Raw genomic sequence first — 21,631 nt, 5'->3', positions numbered from 1 at the left:
ATATTTGCATTCTTGGACTGCTTTTAAGAACCAGTTTTCAACAGCGTAAGGGAAAATGAGCGGGTTCTTTTTTCTTTACAGACTCATAAAAACTGATTTCTGGTCCTTCGACGTCATCTGCCACTCCCGACTTCATTTTTCTCTTCGAACAATGCATTGTTTAAAGCGACATGGTCATCATGACACTTAATTTCTTTATAAATAATACAATCGTCGGCGAACATTCGGTCTGCTTCATTAACATTTAACTCTACAGGTCGTGGATGTAAAGGAGAAGTGAGTTAGGTGCCGGCAGCGTTGCCTGAGGTACGCCAGACATTAGTTTAACATGGTTCTATGCATGGTTGTCATAATTGCACCTACTGCTATTGCTCTAAAAGATGCTCTTTTAACTAGTTAGTAACTTTATTGTTGCCAAGGAAGTGTTGAAGTCTGAGCAACAGTTCTGAATGTCAATACGCGATGAAACACCTTTGGCAAGTCAAGGAATAAGACATCAACCTGGCCTTGTGTGTCAAGAGCAGATGCGAGATCGTGAATTGTTTCTAAAAGCCGAGTTGTCGTTGACAGCCCGTTTATAAAGCAGTGTTGGTTAGGAATGAGCACATTGTTTCTTTATAGGAATGTTACACTGTGCTTGAAAATGACGTGTTAAAGATACTTCTATGCAGTACAGCTGACTGAAATGGGGCGTTAGTTAGAAGCAGTTGTAGCGTCTCCAGATTGGACACAGGAACAACTTAAGCAATTGGCCAGTTTCTCAGCACATCTGCATTTTGGAAGGATTTCTTATAAACAAGGAGTAAGTATTTCGATACGAACTCTGCGTATCTCTTCAGGAATGGATTTGGAAAATTGTAAGTGCTGCTAGATTTGTTTTTCATCAACACTTAGTAACAATGCCAAAGTGCACGAGTCATTCGTTGTTTTACGCCTCTGTTTACGTAACGGGAAGTGATTTATGATTCTAGGAGAGGCATAGAATGGTAATAAAAAGTGCGAAGACTGAATGGAAATACTGACTAAAGACGTTAGCCCTTTTTAAAATCTCATGTGGTGGTACATGGCTTTTTCAACGTCTTCGAGAGTTCAGACGCCTCTAGAATTTTGGGGGAGTGCTTTTGATAAAATTTCTAGTCGTGATATTTGTATATTTGTGTTTCGCAGTTCTTAAAGCTTGATTTTTTTCAGTGCACGACCTGAGTGCAATGTTTCGTATAAGTTTCCTCAGTAGTGATAGTTATCGCTTCATTTTATGACGTCTGGAGTCATCAAGGGAATAAATATATTTACAGTTTTAATGCGCTAGCTCTAAGGCTCGAGTTCTGCTGAAAATCCGTCGTCGTCATCGGCGTTGAGCGAGAAGTTCCCGGAAGAAGCAACCTAGGTGGGCCTCCTTGGTCACGTGACTCTTTTGGAGCCACCCCAACCAGTCCACCTGATTGTGAGCAAACTGACCATCGTGGCAGGTGGGAGCTAAATTCATGATTGGCCCCGAGAGGTTACTCGGCACCCTGGGACCCTGGGTCGCGCAAGGTCGACCGGTGGCACCACTTGCCACTGCAGTGCATTGGCTCAACACTTAAACGCTGTGCCACTGCGCCAGGAGAGGTATGAGCACTGCCAGGGATTTATGATTGTAAAATCGGGGATGCCCAATTCCGCACACATATTAACGCTATTGCGTCTTACCCTTAAAGGGCAACTGCATAGGTTTTAGAAATCGATGACCTTAAAAAGTTGGAATGTGTGAAACTTGCACAAACATGCGAAGTCCTTTTGGGCTAGCAGTCGAAATGGTTACGTAATCGCCGATTAAAACCGCGACGGCCTTCAAGCTTCTCCGCAGTGCACAGCTCCAAGGGAGTGCGCATGATGACGTCATGGAAAGTACCGGTACATTCCAACGCAAAACGCTTGCTTTGAAGAAAATAAGCCAACGCCGCTTAAGGCAAATCGCACCGAGCGTTGTTTGGCAGCATCCAACGATGCATGGCAGGGTGTGGTTGACGGCAGCAGTAATGCGAAATCTTACCTTCAGTGACGTCACACCGAGCTTCCCCGCACTCATCCTTCACTTTGAAGAGAAAAGTAATTTTCAACCGTCGATTATGCCACTATTTTAAATGCTTGCGCAAAAAAAAACTTTGTATGCTTTACCTGCAGTCTCTATGATTTAACTGCTAGAATATCGCGGAAATATCAAAAAGGTTTAGTTTGCCTTTAAAGCGGAGCCTATGTGTCCCCTTCAATTTTTACCCATGCGGGAGCATGGAGGGGTACGCAGTGTTCCACCTCGTGCTTAAATGTCAACAAGAGATCATCACATGATTCCGACGAATCAGTATAATTGGTATCAAATTCTGAATAATAGCCAATAAAGACATCAAGAACGGCGACATCATCAGCATTTTTCCAGTCATACACTGGTGTTGTTATCTGGTTGTATGTGCTAGAGCAGTCAACGATAACCAACAAATGGTTGCAGTGTGGTAATATATGCCATCAAATATCTCATAAGGCAGCCCGTTAGCTTCGAACCATTGTTCAAAATTTGTGCTTCGTCACTCTAATGAAGTAGTACCTTTCTCCCAAGCGATATATTTTTTCAATCCCCGAGATAGGCACTTGAAATTTGTTCTAGAAAAGCACCAGAAATTACTTCTTTTTTTAGGGTTTCTGTTGTGTCGTCTTATTTTCAGTAAAGCCAAAAAGAGTTTAATTCGACCGCCTGCTTCTGTTCTCGACATCGTTTATATTAAGTTTCTGATACGTCAAGCTTTTTAGGATGTATAAATTTATCTTCAGTATCTTTAACCCTGCTCTCGAGTTGCGTACGTGTGTCCAATTCACCGTGGATAGTTGCCAAGGATTCATGTGTTCGCCTATTTTTGCCCTTCAAAGCCATTAAATTTTAGCCATGACCTTCTGCATGTTAAGCCCCGATTACTTTCTACATCCTCAGCAAGCAACAAAATACGTTTCAATCAAACAGCGTAACTCTGAAGAGTGAAGTACCCCTGTCATGCCCACGGAACCTCTAGAGAAAACAAGTCGTTAATTCGGAAGCACTTGCCACAGCGTTTGCTCACGACATAAGGAGCAGAAAGAGGAATGGTTGATGACGCACATGTTCGCTTTGGTGCCACCGTCCTCAGTTAAATGAGCGTGTGGTAAGGACACTGGAGATAAATGTTATCGTGAAAAAGAATGAAAGGAGATGTTACCAGGACCGTGTATACACCTGCACAATGCTAATTCCGACAAGTTTCTTGCATCTGTCAGAGTTCAAAACTGTCCTAAACATTACATTGCTCATTTTTACAGCAAATCTGGTGATAATTTCGTTGAATTTTATTGCCGCAGGGGCACCTATTTCCCAAAGAGCGCCATGCTCCAATGTATTTTTGTATACACATTGTTGGGTCAGAGATTCCTTTTTCCAAGCGTTTCATCCCAGAGAAGCCGAGCACAAGGCCAGGGGAAAGCTGTACAGACTGTGCCATCGATGGTACTAGGCGGCACTGGAGATCGAACCACGCACCTCTCTGACCGCTAGGACAACGATGCGGTGAGACACATTCGAGAATACGGGTGAATCGCTGTGCGAGTGTACGAAGTCTGCTAGATGGTGTTTCTATCTGGGTCTTCCAAGTAAGCGCGTACTCCAAGATTACCGCACCCGTGACAATGATTAGCTTGCGCTTTCAAGTGCAAAGATGAGCTTTCCACAAAAGGGCCCGGAACGACCTGTCGAAGTTCGTTCCTAATTTCGTAGCAATGGTAAAAATGAAATTTCGCGCTAGCGCCATAAAGGCATGTTTTTTTTATTTTGACCGGGTTTGATGCGCAATATTTTATTTCCTGGTACTACAGCCTACACTGAAAGGCAGAAAAAAATATTAATGGTGATTAGTATACTGGTAATGCGGCAAATAAGAGCCAGAAGCTGGCCTGCATAATAACTAATTCCAGAAAGGTGCGCGCAGCCTGTGTGAGCTCCTTGTAATCTATCTCTGTCCCTCTCTGCCCCCCCCCCCCCTCCTCTTGAGCGCAGCTCTACTGGGGGGGAGGGAAAGAGATGACATGGACCTCGCATGACATTGGAGAATAGATTACGAGGAAGAGATCATAGTATTCTTTAGAGCGGAGATCTTAAAGCCTGTTCAAGTGTTGATCAGCGTCGCCTCCGTCGGTGTAACCGAGCAAAATTATAAATAAAAATTTGAAAAAAAAAAGCATTGACGTGACTGGGATTCGAACCCCCAGCGCCGCGAACAGATCAGCTTCACTGGCCGCGTCACGAGAGCATTACGCTATCGACGCAGCTTCCTTTTCTTTGCTGCATGGAAATAGGGCCGAAAAAAAAATCCAAGCATGCTTACGGCACAAAACACCAGGCCACCATACCCCTGCACGCCCCCACCTATCCAAACATCATAAGCCTGGCCGATCACGCTTCGTGTTGTTGCCTCAAAAGCGATGATGGCACATAGCCATGGTGGGGGATTGGCCAGGGTTCGGGTTAAACACTCTCGTGCTATGCATTACACATCGCCCTCTTCATTCTGTCATCAGCGACGCGAACACATCATATCAGCTTCACCTCGATCAGTGATTAGCCTGAGTCTGATAACGTCACCAGATGTGACCATGACGCAGCAGACAAAAACGATGAGCCAATCAGGCTAAACACATGCTTTACGACGTCTACTCGGTTTAACTACGTTAAAATTCTGCCATTTTATTCGCATTCAGCCCCATGACAACGCGGCCGCCGAGGCGGGTTCAACACTGCGGCCTTGAGATCAGCATCCGAAGGCGAAAGCAGCTGAGCCACTGCGGCCAGTGAACTTTTCTTTGAGGCAATAAAGATAAAAATAGTGAAATGAAACGTTGTGTATACTCGAAACAGCTGCCTCAAAAGCTAAAACGCAGTGTCCTTCGGTGCCTACGGACTGACAGGATTGATATCCGCTGGCATCATGCAATGTGTTGCAGACAACGCAGCAGCATGATGCCCTTGTGACGTCACGCGAGGTTTTCAATGTGGCGTTCGTAGTCGGTAGGAGAAGTTTGCCGGTCGCGGTTTCGATCGCATTACTGGTAATATACAGCGTGTCGAGAAAAGTTAATCTTTGGAAATAAAAAAATACATACTGGCATACAACAAAACTGTAATACGTCAAAGAACCATGTCATGGCCCCTAAAACGCCCACTGACATCGTAAAGCACACGCGCGATTAACCATTTTAACATTTCCATTGAATCCGCCCGCTCAGTGGCCGGAAATCGATATTGTGCCCTTTGGCTTGGCCACCTAGGGCCACAACCACTCAGAACGTTGACAGCCAGGAGGGGCACGTGATAAACGTATCCTCAAAGCCCACATTGGTATGGTTAACCTTCACTCAAAAAGAGCAAAAAAAAGTCAGCGCTGCTAAAGTAGCAAGAAAGAGGGAACAAAGAGAGACCAGAAATGTAGTGTTTGCGCTCACTGTGTTGCAGTGAAGGAGGAAATGATATAAAAAAGAGCAGAAATACCAAGAAATGGAGTGGAGAACACAACTGGCGGATGTGAAAAAAGATGGAACTTCTACAACGGGCCATCTGCCTGTTGTGCCAAAAAAAGCGGGACATCTGGAACGAGATTGAACTTTCATGCCGCACGAGAAAATTCCCTACGTGAACCAAAAAATGTCTGATTCGGCGACTTTTTTCCTGCCTATGTTCCGGAAATCCTCGCTATATTGCATAATTTTTTACATAATTGCTAGTTCTTCGTAGTTAATAATGGCGCAAGTTCAGGAATTTGCATACTACAGTTCGTTGCGCATGTTTGTGTTTTCGGTTCCCCTCTACAACGAGTACTTGAAGCCGTGGTGACCTGTCAGAAGAGTTCGCTGCCATCTCTACGTGTTAAAATTGATAATAATCAGGTTTCATGTGTTATTTTTATAAGACTGCCGTAAGTGGAACCAAATAAAGCCAGCGTATACCTGACACACCATTAATGAGCATCGCGTACGCACATCGGTTTCCTTATACTGCTAAAAAGCGAACTTCTCTGAAGGTTTTTTCGTCTCCGTATGTCACGCAGTGAAGAGCAAATGGATAAAAGAGGAAATTGAACGGACGTGCGCTCGCGATGTTTTGGGGTTTTTTTTTTGCAGGTGAGGAGAATGTTAAGGTAGAAACCATTGCACTGTTACATCTCTCAATATCAGATCCGTAGAAACCAATATTTTATCCTAAACGTTAATGAAAAGAATGGGTAATTATTTCGAACGTTTCTGTTTAAAATGACCTGAATTATTTACAGCGAATGGATTAGAGAGGCTCTCATCTTATCAAACAAACAAGAAAGAGTAGTGTGTTGTGTACCGTGGTACTGCCGCTGAGCACTGTGACCGCACAACTGCCGCTCCGAGCGCTACGCCACTCCATGGGGCACGCATAACCGGACCATAGAAGAGCTATAGGTAAGAATTATGGAAAATATCTGTAGAGGGTGCACAACCACGATAGTCTTCCATAACGAAAGAAAATCCTAATACGGCCAAGTGTAAGGCAGGGAGGCACAATCTCTCCAATATTGTTTGCCGCATGATCAGCGGTAGTATTTACAGATGTCGTGGTGAATAATTGGGGAGAAGATTTTGTTTATGTTATTTCATTTATTTATTTATGTTACCCTGGAGGGCCAGAGGGATAACATAGGGGGAGTGGTAAATATCAAAATTAAAGAGAAAAATACAGTTGTTTGATTTAGTGTTAAATAACACCTGAATATACAATTTTAGCAAGTGCTTCTTGGGACTGCTTGTAATCATTAATGCTAACAACGCCTCCTGGAAGGCGATCCCAGTCACGCGAGGTTCCCAGCAGGAATGACTGCGAGAAGCAAATCTTGTTGTATGACACAATTCCGACTTTGTAACTATGATCAATGGGGTGGGATACAAAAATTGGCTGGGGATGAGGCCATCATGTAGATCGGGATGATTTATTTATTCATTTATTTATATACTTATTTATTTATTTACACCTCAAAGGCCCCCTTACGGGGATTACATGAGTGGTGGGTGTGGTGTACTGCAATATAAGGGTTACAGGTGAGTATAGAGGAGATTTTCGATGGCGGTCTTGAATTGATGACGGTCTGTTACCAAGGACACGTCGGCGGGAAGGTCGTTCCATTCCTAGGCTATTCTTAGGAAAAAATGGTTTCTGGAATGGTGTAGCTTGGGTGCGCTCAGGATAAACGGCTTTTGGATGGCTGTGCGGGATAAGCGATAAGCTGGACGGATGAAGATGTCCGGAGGCATGGTATGAAGAAATCTGTGATATAGGCACAGACGTGCTAGTTTACCGCGGCAAACTAAGGGGTGGAGATCAAGTTGGGTCTCTAATTTGGTGACGCTAGTGTGACAGGAGTAATTGGATAGTATGATGCTATCCGCATGATTTCTAACAGATTCACGCAAATTTGCTAGGTTAGCTTGATGATGATCGAATATGGAATGAGCATGCTCTAGTTCGGTCAAGTGCGACATAGACGATAAGTTCTACACTAGAGAACACTAAAGCAGCGTTACGGCGTTGCTAGCCAAGAGTGCGGTTAGCAGAGTTAGCAACCTGATTAATATGATTGCAGCAAGATAGGTCGCGGGAAAAGTTAATGCCTAGGCACTTGTGTCGGTTACGGTAGGACAGTCGTACAGGCGGCGAGTGGGAGGTGCTTACGACGGCGGTGAAAAGAGAGCAAAGAGACTTTTGTTGACGTTTATTTCCATAAGCCAGGTATCGCGCAAACCTTTTGTTTTAAGGAAATCGTTCTGGAGAGCACTAACGTCAGACAGGTTATTTATTGGAGGTAGACTACGCAATCATCAGGGGAAAGCCGAATGTTAGAATTAACATTAAGGGGCAGGTCTTTAATATAGATTATGAAGAGAAAGGGTCCAAGTACACGGCCTTGTGGAACGCCTGACAAGACATCGGAAAAGGCGGATGAGTAAGAGTTGGTAAAGACGAACTGCAGACGGTTGGTTAGAAATTCGCTGACCCAGTTGACTTCACGTGGGTGTAAGTTAAGGCACGAGAGTTTTAGCAGTGCGCGACTATAGGGAATGTGGTCGAAAGCTTTTTAGAAATCCATAAGTAGGGCGTCAGTAGGTGTGTTAAGGCCTAGATATGAGTGAATGTCATCAAGAAAAGAGCGAGTTACGTTTCACAGGAGTGACCTTGATGGAAGCCATGTTGATTTGGGTGAGAGAAGTTGACAGATGACGGGAACTTGGCCACCTGGGAATAAATAACATGCTCCATGATTTTAAAACAAACACTTGTAAAAGATATTGCCCTATAGTTATTTAGACATGATCGGTTACCTATTTTGAAGAGAAGAACGACCTTCCCGACCTTCCAATCTGCGGGAATGGAACCGCATGATAGCGACCGCTGGAATATAAGTGACAAATTGACGGTACTAATGTGTTTAGTGTTTTTAAGTACTTTAGAGTTTGTACCGTTAGTTCCCGTTGAGGATGAGTTCTTTAGTTGGTCAATGCATTAGAAATGCCGTTTGGATCAAAATTAATAGCTGTCATTTGAGCACGTGCACAAGGTGGTGGTGATGGGGGTTGATAACAGTCTCGTTAGTGGAAACACTGCAAACTACATCACTCAAAACAACTGCAATGTCGCTTTCAGGTTCAGGATAGCCATGGCTACAGCTCAAGGAAATTCTGTTAGAAAAGGAAGGATTAATTGTTTTCCAAAAAACTTTTCGGGTCACAGTGTAGCATAGATGACAGGGTATCATTGTAAATGTTGCGTTTAGTGTGCCGTAACAATTTATTCTACTCAATAGCAGTGTAGAAATCTGGCAGTGCATTGCAGTGTCAGTGTAAGATTCTTTTGCAGAACGGAAGTCTTTTTTTTCTTTGTGCAACCGTTTCAGTGCTGTGTTGAACCACAGAGACTGAGAATGCTCTGTTATTGAAATATTAGGAATGTACTTTGCAGTTAGGCGTAGCATTTCTTTTTAAAAAGTTGCTAGTTGCTCTCCAGAGGGCGTTCGTGATGGCAAGTAGTGAAATTGTGTGAAAAGGTAGCTCGACTGGCATACAGGCGCAGAGAACCTTTTTGAGCGTATGCAGTGCATAGATCAGCATATAAATGCTTGATCACTTGCGGAGGGGAGAAAAGTGAGTGCCGGAAAGATATCGGCATTGGTTGTTAGAATTAGATCGAGTATACTGCATGAATTGTCAGTAGTGCGTGTAGGTTCTGCGACTAGTTACGTTCGACCAAATTTAAGGCACGTGCCAAGAAATCCGCCCTCATGGTTGTTTTTGTATAGTGTGATAGCACGGTGAATCTAGCTCATTGATGAGAAATTAAAATATCTGAAAAGAAGTATGGCGTTCTTTTTATTGCCTTGTGGTTAAAGCTTACAAAGAATCATGGAATAAGGAATTGAAAGTGCTGTGATTAGACGGTGGTTCATAACAAACACCGAGGAGCGTGCGTGGCAATGTGGCATTAGTGATTATCCAAATAATTTCTAGAGTGGTTATGTCCACAAGCGTACAAATCAGTGTTCGGTTAGCAGCGATAATAAAATCGTCGCCACGTACATTGGCAGCTTGATCTTTGCGAAAGATATCTAAATTGTTAAACGAAGGTAGGATCTCAGAATCTGTTATCAATGAGTGAAGCCAAGTTTCGGTAAGCAAAACCAGACCTCTAGAGAAACATGAGGCGAGGTTGCATACATCATCGCGTTTCGGTATAATGTTTCAAATATTATAATACAAGAAAAATATCGGTGAGAGATCAGTCTTGGTGACATCGCGTTCTTTATACACATGGCGCTAGGATTTCTGTTCGACAACTGTTTGGGTAGTGTGTTCATAAATTTGCGTTGTATTGTCAGCAATGAGCCGGTCATGTCTTAGTTTGGATTTCAAACCATGTGCCTTTCCAAACTGAACAAGTTGCTTGCAGGCAAGGCGTGTTTGGTTAAAAGACTTCACTGGCACTCTACTGTGTTCCTTTGAAATTTTTGGCCAGTGAAATTACTCGTTCCATTATCTTAAAGTGCTAAAACGTAACGATTATGGACCTGCCTTTACCATTTCTGTACACGCTCAACCTGTGAGCACGTTCAATATTACTCGGCTCAATTTGGATATTAAGTAACTTTTGGAAGTGGTAAATGATTATAAATTCGCCCTCTCAGTCCTTAAGAGCGCAAAGCAATAAGTTGCTGCTGCGTCGAGGTTGGTTTTCGGCCTCTTCAATGCGGGCAGATAGCGCTGACACTTGGGCCATGTACTCATTCGAGGCAAATTGTATTTCGCGTAACTCTGATTTCATGAAAGCAAGTGACTTGCACTCAGATTCAATCTTGCCCAGCCTATTCCTTCGATCGTCGAAAGTTTTACCATGGTTGGAAAAATTTTCATGAATAGATTCTAGTTCTAGAAGTATCGCCGACTGCCCAGACTGTAACTATTTTAATACATTGACCAGCTCGGGAGATGACGAATCAACATCGCTAGTGGGGCCTGGGTTGGTCTCGACATCTGCTAACAAGAGTAGCTTCTAGCATCCACGCATATTCGAATGCAATTTTCCTTGAGAAGCGTGGGCTCGGCAGCACTACAAACCCTCGGTAACTCGGCCTTTTGGCAAAAAGGCAGTGACAACCTGCATCTTGAAGAAGGGTCAGTTAACTCGAACCATGGCACCGAACCCACTGAAAAGACGCGTCCGGGCGAAGGAGCTTTACATCCTGGTTCATTTGCGCGGCACTTGCCACGTGATAATGAAAAGATAACCAGTGCACTTCCAGGTACGTTTGTGAAGATCGATGATGATGCACTGATTGTTACGAGCAATCGTCCCTCAGCGCGCTGAGTTCCGTGCGTGATGGTTCCGAGAACACCCGTGCTCCTGTAGCAGAGCTGGTTCCAGGTGCGTTTTCCAGCCAGCATCATCAGGGCAATACGGGGGGTCGACCAGACCATCCAGTAGGGGCAGTGGAGGTACGAACAAGAAGAACTGCATCATGAAGATACAACTTGAGGAACAGGGCGATACTGAACAGTTTTATACTCGACGGCACCGAAGGGAGGCTGAGATTAGACTTCATGGTAGTTGTACTCTCTGTGCGGTTGTAGTTAGCAAGGATAAAACGTATGGAATTATTTTGCATTACCTTGAGATCACTAATCAAGTTGCCATGAGTAGGGTCCCATACAGGTCAAAGCCGCCGCAGCGGCTCAGTGGTTATGGCGCTCGGCTGCTGACCCAAAAGACGCGGGTTCGATCCCGGCCGTAGCAATCGGATTTCGGCGGAGGCGAATTCTAGAGGCCCGTGTACTGTGCGTTGTCTGTGCACGTTAAAGAACCCCAGGTGGTATAAATTTCCGGATCCCTTCACTACGGCGTTCCTCATAGCGTTAGTCGCCTTGGGGCGTTAAACCGCCATAAAGCAAACCTAAACACGTACAGGTGTTTGTTGCATACTCGAGTTTTGGTTGTAATAATCTCTTATAAAGCAATCGTTCAAATAAGCCTTCGATTAGCATTTCTAATTATGGTTTCGATATGAATAGACCAGTTAAGATTTAAGTGAACACTTAGGTATTTACAAGATGAAACTGATTGCGAATTAATATTATCGATATAGTAGGGAGATGGTGGTGAAGCTTTTCTAGCTACACGCATGATCTTTCATTTGTTAATATTGAGCTGCATTAACCATTCCTGGCACCAGTTGCCTATAGTGGTAAAGACTGACTGCAGTAAGGTGATGTCGTGAGCGTTGGTTATTTCCCTAAAAATGGCACAGTGGTCAGCGAATTGGTGAATTTGGGAGTTCACAAGAGAAGGGAGATCATTAACCTAAAATAGAAACAGTAGGGGTCTAAGAACTGAGTCTTTTGAAACTCTCGAAGGCACTTCTGTAAAACGAGTTATAACAATAAAAAAAATTGTCTGGCACTAATAATAAAACATCAAACTCATTTCAGCAAGTTACAGTCAAAATTAAGTTTTTTTTTAATTTGTGAAGTAATAGTTTGTTACAGATATTGTCGAAAGCTTTGGAAAAATCCAAGAATATGCAATAAGCTACTGATGATAGGTATAGAGTATAATGCAATGTTTATGTAAACGATATTAGCAGTCCTTCACAAGAGTAAGATTTTCGAAACCCATACTGCGATGACGGAAAAAATGAGTTAGATTTAAAGAAATTAACAACGTTGGTGAGTATTATATGTTAGGAATTTTACAAGCACTGGTAACGGTAATGGAAAGATAATTACTAGGCGATGCTTTGCAGCCGGATTTGTAGACTGGAACCACCTTCCCGTTTTTCCACTCGTTAGTTAGAGCTGACTGGTCAAGTGATTGCTGTAAACGTTTGGTAAGCATCATGGGAGAACAAAATGAAGCGTTTTTTTTAACTATGAGTTAATACTTTCATGGCGAGGAGCGGAATGAACGCTGAGAGCATCAATCAGCTTATTGACAACAGATTGAGAGAAGAGACTTTAATGAATACAGGAGAGGTCTGCCTGGTTGTTAGCCTCGAATGGTACTCCAGGTCAGGGTAAAAGAAGAGAAGAAGAAAAGAAGAAGATGGTGAAAAAGAGAGGAAGTGGAAAAATAGTGTTGTATATGTGGTTTCGGTTCCGGTTTGGGGATCACCTGCCGCCAGAGGTACCAGTGTCGCTATGTTATATATATGACTGTATGTGGCAATAAACGGGGGATGTTTGGTTGCTAGCAGTTCGTGTACTTGGGCGGCACCCGCCGCTACAACATTGGCGACGAGGATGGGATCATTTCGGGGGGCGTGACTTTCGCCGCTTGCTTTCCGGCGCCATGAGCATATCTGGACTCGCGCCGCCGCCCCCGTTCCTGCCTGTGCCTGGTCGACCTGCTGTTGCGTGGCCGCAATGGTTCCTCATCTTTGAGAACTACCTGCTTGCTTCGGGGGACTCTGACTGCACGCCGGATCGTTGCAAAGCACTACTTCTTCACAGCTCCGGCGTAGGTCAGCTCATATTTTACACATTACCACTTCCATCGTTGGACAACGTCAAGCTCGGTGAGCAAACTGCTACTGAGAAAACGTCGGAAGATAGCAAGGGCACAGGCGATACAAGGCCTGAAGTATCGTTGTACGATATCGCAGTCGCCGCTCTGCACGCTCATTTTTCGGCAACAAGCAATGTTGTTGCCGAACGGCATCGTTTCAGTAGACGAGTTCAGCAAGCTGGTGAATCAGTGAATGAGTACATCACTGCATCACGGGAGCTTTCTGCTACATGCTCTTTTCCTGTCGAAGAAGATTCGCTGCGTGACCAGTTCGTTGCTGGTATTTCGTCTCGGAGCTTGCGCGAGCGTCTTCTGCTTGAAGGATCGTCTCTCTCGTTCGCTAGAGCAGTACTACTGGCAAGGCAGTTTGAGCAGGCGTACAATGATCTGCAAGAATTTCCTTCTGTAGATGTTGGACGCATAAATACTCGTGGAAATACGCCTACGCGTACACTAGAATCCGACGAGAGCTCGAAGCGGTCGCACAACCGCCAGTCTCCAGCCAAAAGCAAGCGTTGTCACCATTGCGGTGGCATGGGTCACTTCCGCTCTTTTTGCCAGAAACGAGGCTCCTCTCCGGTGCGTGAGGTAGACAGCCAAGACTCTCCTAGCGAGGAAGTTTTGAGCATTCTGGCTGTGACGACGGCCGCTCGCTCCGCTGTTCACGTCACAGTTTCGATTGACCGGGCGGACATAACTTTCCTTGTAGATTCTGGGTCGTCAGTTTCCATTGTTGCGCACGATCTTTTTAAGCAGTATTTTGAAGGCCAAGTACTTTTGGCCCCGACTGTTCGGTTACTGGACTATTCAAAACAGCCAATTCCGGTTCGTGGCTGTTTCTTCGCTAACGTTACGTACAAAGCTAGCACAACAAGCCTTCTTTTCTTCGTCGTAGAACAAGGCACCTCACTCTTGGGCATCGATGCCATCAAGGCCCTCGGTCTACAGATTGATGGGTCATCTCTGCAGTGCCTTGAAACGACGCTAACTTCTAATTCTCGAAGGGAACAGCGCCCTGACCCGACGAAAGCCGTGCAGGATATTAACCTCCCAAAGGAATTAGTTGACGAGTTTGGATCTCTTTTCGATCCAGGCCTTGGCCTCGCGAAATGTTTTGTGCATCACGTCAAAACGCGATCCACGGTGAAGCCAGTGCAATCCAAACTTCGGCGCCTTCCGCTCTCGCTACGACCATTGGTCTCGGAAGAGCTCCATCGGTTGGAAAATCTGGACGGGATAGAGAGGGTGGAGACATCTGAATGGGTGTCACCCATTGTGGTCGTTAAGAAGAAAGAGGGAGATATTCGCCTCTGTGTAGACCTTCGACAAGCAAACAAAGCTGTCGTAATAGACAGCTTTCCCCTTCCTCATACAGAAGAGCTATTGCATAGTTTAGTGGGGGCTACAAATTTTTCTAAGCTAGACCTCGCATCAGCTTACCACCAGGTCATGCTTCACCCTGCGAGTCGCGATTTGACCGCATTTATAACTCACGAAGGCCTCTTTCGTTTTAAACGAGTGTGCTTCGGACTGACTTCAGCGCCTTCTGCATTTCAGAGTGTTATGTCCAAAGTCCTGCAAGGATGTAAGGGCGTGCTCTTCTATATAGATGACATTGTAGTCTTCGGGCGGGGCCGGCAGGAGCACATAGATAACCTTGCAGCAGTACTTCAACGCATTAAAGAGGCAGGACTCAAACTGAACAGCAAATGTATCTTCTATACGCAGGAACTTTCATTTTTGGGTCACAGGATCACAGCAAGTGGTATTGTTGCGCAGGAGGAAAAGGTTGCTTCCATCAAGGATACACCGGGACCCACCAAGATCTAAAGCTTAGCGAATGCAGAGATTGTGTAGGTAGCAGTGCAGGTCTTTGAGACTGTATTTGACTCAGGATTCCCCACAATCGGTCACTGATCTGACGATGCTTCTCGATAGATAGATGGCCTGCTGTCTCCAGGAGGTTTTCCACCGTGCGCCACTGTAGCTATAGCAATAGAACCTGTGCCAAGATTAAAAAGCGTAAAGTGACATATAAAACCTCGGTAACACACAAATACTCGAAAACTAAACAATACTGTTCAACAAAGGACAAGAAAGAAATTTAACATTCTTTCTGTTGAACGATTAAATTTCTCCTTTCTTTTGGGCACTTGTTGGAGGTATCTGTAATCCGCCTTATTAACTTTTAAATATTATAAAATGCGGTTCAGGTCGGCTTAGCTATGCAGAAATCGCCGATCGCCATTAGCCGAGGCTCAGCGACCAATATGTGGTATAAAAGCATAACCCATAGCTCACGTAGTTTGGCGGCGTGCGTATTGTCCGTGCTGGAAGAGCATTTGGACGTATGCGCGGTCGCTCCTGCAAGCAACCAATGTGCCCTGTGCACAGTGAATTTGCAGATTGGCCTTACAAAAACGTCATTACGACTTTCCGTATGCAACGAAAGCAAGTAGGTTTGATTTCGGAGGTAAGAAAGTTTGGTTTATGGTTTCGTTTATGGGGGTTCAACGTCCCAAAGCGATTTACTCTTTCAAGGACACCGTTTTGTGATGTGCTGCGGAAATTTCGACCACCTGGGGTTCTTTAACATGCACTGATATGAAACACTTCTTTCTTCTACACTGCGAGTCTCCAAAATGGTGGGTTTGCATGAAGAAAAAATGCTTAATGTGTTGTATACTTAGCCCAGCGATGGAGATGCTAAAGAAGAGGGGAGGCTTGTCGGGCATACTAGGACCAGAAAAAGCAGAAAGGGACTGCTTAGGGATTTTTTGTGCATGGTTCGTTTCGCACTGGGCCTCACACTGCTTCTGATGATGATTAGCGCACGGATCTTCAATAGACTATTCCAGCTGTGCATTATTTCATTACAGGTTCTTTAACGAGACGTCTTCGTTCTACGTCGGTATCACACGTTGTCCCGAGTCAATGAGAAGCAACTTCACTCGGAGGGAAGAAGGTTACAAAGCACTTCGCGCCTTGGTTTGCGACACAGAGAAGCTCAAAGGTGAGGTACTACGCCTAGGATGGCACTGTGAGCCCTCTGTGCTGTGAAAGCGCTGGAAATGCTGGCTGTCTGAACAGTGCGCCAATTAAGTACACAATTTCGGGGTGAAGTTCTGTGTAAAGTTACTTCTTTTTATAAAAAGTGCATATAATAAAATTTAATAAATACAATTTATATAACATTAGCTTTCTTCAACTGCTATAGCACGCAAAGCTTTTCCAGAAAGGCGCCGTTCATCCCATGATATAAACAGTTCAAATATCTCAAAGCAGGATCGGGAGCATAACCTGGACGAAATTTTTCAGTCGTGCATTGTGGCTATCGATAACAAAAGCGCAGACAGGACCAGAACCCTAGTTACAGAAACGCTTATCCTGTCGTGTGAGCTTTGTCGTGCTCACAGGAAACAACTTCTTAATCACGTGCAAGATTTAGGTTAGTCAAGCATTGGTCGAGTCAATTTCTCAAGCTGTAAAAATTCAAACTTAAGAGAATTACCCGTGCAAGAACGAGAAAACAGTCGCCGTGTTAAAAAGACTAGTTTTCAGGACCCATCTGAAAGGAGTGATTTATCTTACCTCTCATGCATCCACTCACACGTCGAATCGATAACGTGGTTTTATTCGTGGTGAAAGGAGGGCAGCGGGACAGCCATTGCCGTCGTTTTTATGCGCCTACTGAAATTAACACGCTCACATATCTACAATAAGGGGTCTTGAGGGGCTCAGCAACATACTACTGCTGAGAGTCAGGTGGAATTATGCACTTCCCGTAGAGGGTGTATCTTTTACTGGACCGCTTTGTGAGAAGCACTTTTTACTTTTTAGGGAACAAACCGAATTCGCTCGTCCTGGCCAGCCATGCAACGGGGCCGCGGTGGGAACTGAGTGAGCAAGTTGAGCCGCGCACTTACCAAGTTTAGTTCTTGTCCGTCCAAGTGCGTTCCCGTGTAAGTTTGTCTCCTTTAGAGAGAGAGGGAGCAGTTGATGCACACACAATACTAAAGAGCTCAAATCTGAATTCACTTCTCACATAACCTCTAGGCAATGCAAGATAGCCTATTTGCCTTTACTTTTGGAGTTCCTGGGTTCGAACCCGACCGCGGCGGCTGCGTTTTTATGGAGGAAAAACGCTAAGGCGCCCGTGTGCTGTGCGATGTCAGTGCGCGTTAAAGATCCCCAGGTGGTTGAAATTATTCCGGAGCCCTCCATTACGGCACTTCTTCCTTTCTTCTTTCACTCCCTCCTTCATCCCTTCCCTTACGGCGCGGTTCAGGTGTCCAACGATGTGAGACAGATACTGCGCCATTTCCTTTCCCCCAAAACCAATTATTATTATTATTATTATTATTATTATTATTAACGCCACGTGGCGTACCTCCCCCTCCCCTGAAATTGTTCCGCAACCCCGTGAACTTGCAAAACCGCTGTACCTACATCGCTACACGATTTTTAGATGATTAAAAAAAATTAGGGAACGGACGTTTACCCTAATGGTAGTCACAACATGAGTAGCAGCTGGGGTGCAACGAAATAGTAATGCCACTGGGACTATTAAGTCACTCTTGACAGGGCTGTCCGATGTTGTACGCATTGATTCAGCTGCACTCGTATTAGCGCAATGGACGAGTACTTGATTCTGCTGGAAGTGCTGCATGAGCTGCGTGCAGCTGTCGTTCACGAGATTCAAATTGTGAGGGCAGGGGTGTAGGCGGGGTATGGGCGTGCGGCTTTGACAGTGCTGGATGAACTGAGAGCAGCGAGCAGTCATAAGGTGCGCGCGCGTATGACGACTACCACGCGATGATTTTATCGAACGATGCACATAGAGCTGCCGCTGGAAAGCCCTTTTCTTTCCTAGCCGCCGTGGGGTCTTAGTACTTATGGCACTGATTTGCAGACCCGAAAGCCGCGGCTTCGGTCCCGGCCGCGGCGGTCGAATTTCGATGGAGGCGAAATTCTGCAGGACCGTGTACTGTGCGATGTCAGTGCACGTTAAAGAACCTGAGGTGGTTGAGACTGTCCGGAGCCTTTCACTGCGGCGTCGCTCATAGGGTTAGTCCCTTTGGGACGTTAAACCCCCATAAACCAACGCAAACTTTTTCTTGCCACTTTGGTCGCAGGTGGGTTCACAGCAAGGAATTGTTCAGATCTGACTAAGTTGGGGGAATGCGTCTCGAAGCAGATCGACGGCTTCGATCCAAAAGGTGACGATCCCGTAGAACGCATTTGCGGGTAAGTGTCTCAGAAGATTTTCTGCAAATTGGTTTCAAACGCGATGTTCCGTGAAAAAATCCAGTCTTCAGCCTCAGAATTTAACGACAAACTGCAGATTGCCGAAGATTTACGTTTATTTTTTGAATCACCAAGGAAAGGTGTCTGACCACTTTCTCTTCCAGTGAACATGTTGACAATAGGCGGTTTCAAGTGCGGGTTTCATGGGAATTTTAAAGCCAGTGAATTTAGGAAAAATAATAAAAGCTATAGTAACAGAGGTAGAAAGGTTAGAAGCTCACCACCTGATTTGAACTGCTGCAACTTAGCCAGATTAGTAGCGATTTCTAGCAAATCACTACGGGCACACAGTTTTCTCCGCAGCAGAACGGTGCAAGACGCGGAATTCAAAGGGGCACCCTTAATTGTCATAAGTTAACGTTTTACAACCTTTTTATAGCAAATAGACATCTGATACAATATTTGTACGATTCTTCAGCCATACGGTTGCAGAGGAATATTATACAGCTGCCACAGAAGTTTCGTGGTTAAAGAAAATTCATCCTGATCCGGTGTTCGAGCCCGGGACAACCGCTTCACCGGAACAGCTTCTGTACCAAATGTACAAAACTGGGACGGCTAGCAAAGGATACGCCGATTATTACAATCCATGAATACAAAAAGACTGCTTTAAAATATAAGGAAGCTTTGTAAACTGAAAAGGCGTGAAAAGAAATAGAGAAGTCGTCGCCTGCAGCTGTTTCCACACGTTGGCTTTTTTTGTTGAATAGGAATGAAAGTGTAGAATAACGTGGCGAACATGAAGGTACATTTTGCGCTGTTTCCTCCAGAGCTCTGGTATGGCACAGTGCGGCAGAAATGAAAACTGACGCAACATAAAACGAAGGGACCACGCTATACCATACTAACGTCAATGGCACGAGTTTTGAGGAGGGCGTCGCGAAGAAATATTGAAATGTTTTTCTGAATTTCGCAGCAAGCATCACAGCTTGTGAGCAGGCAGTAGCAGTTTGCGCGATCTAATCTGCTTTCTGTACAATCCCAAGGAGATGGCTGTGGCGCCCCCTTTCAACAGAAATCGCTGTCGCTGGGCAATAATTCGGTGATAATTTTGAAGTAGCAGATAATGAGCGAGAGGCACAGCCTGTCTTAAAATGTTCACAGTAGTCGGATTTAACTTAAGCCCTTAGTGATGCTGCGCCCTTGTTCGTGCTCACCACGCACTGTTTACGTGCCGCAAAAATTGTCCTTTGTGGAAGTTTTAACATTCTTCCTGCTTATAGAAATACCTAGTCAGAATACAAATTTAAAACCTCCTGAATTTTAGCCTTTCAAATTTGATATACCCATATATACGTACCAAAAGGTATTTCTGGGCAGCTGATTGATCAATATAGTACAAAGTCACCAGAAATTGAAAAACTTAACAGGATTTATTTCCCGACGTTATGGCTGGAGGACCAGCCTTTTTCGGGTGTACTACAGCATTTGAAACGCACAGCTTTTATAAAGAGTGCGCCAGGTACAAAGGTAGCTTAAAGCACGAGTGCAAACAACAGGGGGGGGGGGGGAGGAAAAGACCAGGAAGACAAAAATAAGAAAGGAGGTTGAGAATCGATTGCAATTTTAAAAGGCGATCCCCCAACGTGGATGCTTATATCCGAAAGTGGCGAACGATAAAAATAAAAAACAAATTACAAAAATTATTTTAAAAATAAAAACCAATAATTTAAAAATACAAAGAGGCAGCAAAATTTCCTTCCCCACTACCTGAGGGCTGCCTTAGAAAGGCCCTCGAGGTGTCTTTCGTCACGGCATTTTGGTGACAAGCGGGAAGCGCTTGACCTCTGTTCAACGAGGAGGCAACTTTCAAGAGAAACTGGCAGGGGTGGTGGTGTATGTATGTATATGTATAGCCAACAGTCACCGAAACCAAGGTGCAAACGGGCCCCTCATTTACTTTACCTTGTCTGCTAATAGCTTAACGAGGGTCTCGGTTCTGGCAGTCTTGATGCCACAGGTTGCTTAAGAGGGCTCTCGCACAGTTTCCGTCCTCGCAGTTAGATGACGTTCCACGTCACGCTCGCGGTATTACAGGACGTGCTACGTCCGCCGCTATGGTGGAGGGTGGCGCTGGTGAACACTCTTCAAGGTTGGCGTACGCCAAATAAACATAAATACCCATGAGAGCAGCAGATTGGACAGCCGTCGCCGTAGCTCAGTTGGTAAGAGCACCGGACGCGATATTCGGAGGTCGTGGGTTTGGATCCCACCGGCGGCATGGTTGTTTTTTCTGCTGCTTTATAAGTAGGTTTCTTTAATCAAAGCTTAATTAAAGTATTTTTCTCCCACTAATCCGCACTATAAATTTTAAAAAAATCCCCAATGCACCTTGGTTTCGGTGACCGTTGGCTTCCCTCATGTATTTGTCAAACGAGCCCCTAATTTCCCTTAACTTGCCTGCTAATAGCTTAACGAGGGTCTCGTTTCTGGCAGTCTTGATGCCATAGGTAGCATAAGAGGGCTCTAGCACAGTGTCCGCCCTCGCCGTTAGATGACGCTCCACGTCACACTCGCGGTAATACAGGACGTGCTACATCCGCCGCTATGGACGCGGGTGGCGCTGGTGAACACTCTCAAGGTTCGCTTACACGCAATAAAACATAAATACCCACGAGAGTAGCAGATTGGACAGCCGTCGCCGTAGCTCAGTTGGTAAGATCACCGGACGCGATATTCGGAGGTCGTGGGTTCGGATCCCACCGGCGGCATGGTTGTTTTTTCTGCTGCTTTTTAAGTAGTTTTCTTTAATCAAAGCTTAATTGAAGTATTTTTCTCCCACTAATCCGCATTATAAATTAAAAAAAATCCCAAATCCACCTTTGTTTCGGTGACTGTTGGCTTCCTTCATGTATTTGTCAAACGAGCATTCATTTCCCTTAACTTGTCTGCTAATATATATATATATATATATATATATATATATATATATATATATATATATATATATATATATATATATATATATATATATATATATATATATATCTGCAACAAAGGGAAACAAATCTTTGGATGTACAAGAGGGTGCTGTTGTTGGCTAGTTGGTGTGGCATGAAAAAAGGGAACGGCGCAAACACAGACACCACAGCTCCTGCGTCGTTCCTGTTTGCTTCGTCATGTGTTTGCGCTATGTCGTTCTGCTATGGGTGCATTTCGCCAGTCTATTACGAAGATCAAACTACATTTTCTGTATCGCTC

General features: G+C 44.7%; 1 protein-coding gene across 3 annotated transcripts in view; it reads left to right on the top strand.

Moving 5' to 3' along the window:
* The first annotated feature begins 16,003 nt into the window (after positions 1-16,003).
* The window catches only part of LOC144132482 (uncharacterized), a 21,503-nt gene continuing 15,875 nt past the window's right edge, over positions 16,004-21,631 (top strand). For all 3 annotated transcript variants that reach the window (XR_013314826.1, XM_077664926.1, XM_077664925.1), the window contains exons 1-2: positions 16,004-16,136; positions 18,259-18,370. Coding sequence is in view for 2 of the 3 variants with exons in the window: in XM_077664926.1 (XP_077521052.1) it covers positions 16,058-16,136; positions 18,259-18,370 (191 nt within the window). In the remaining variant the exon portion in view is untranslated. The remainder of the gene's footprint in view (positions 16,137-18,258; positions 18,371-21,631) is intronic.

Source organism: Amblyomma americanum, chromosome 5, assembly GCF_052857255.1.
Source record: "Amblyomma americanum isolate KBUSLIRL-KWMA chromosome 5, ASM5285725v1, whole genome shotgun sequence".
Classification (NCBI taxonomy): domain Eukaryota; kingdom Metazoa; phylum Arthropoda; class Arachnida; order Ixodida; family Ixodidae; genus Amblyomma; species Amblyomma americanum.
This window is presented reverse-complemented; position numbering and strand designations above follow the sequence as displayed.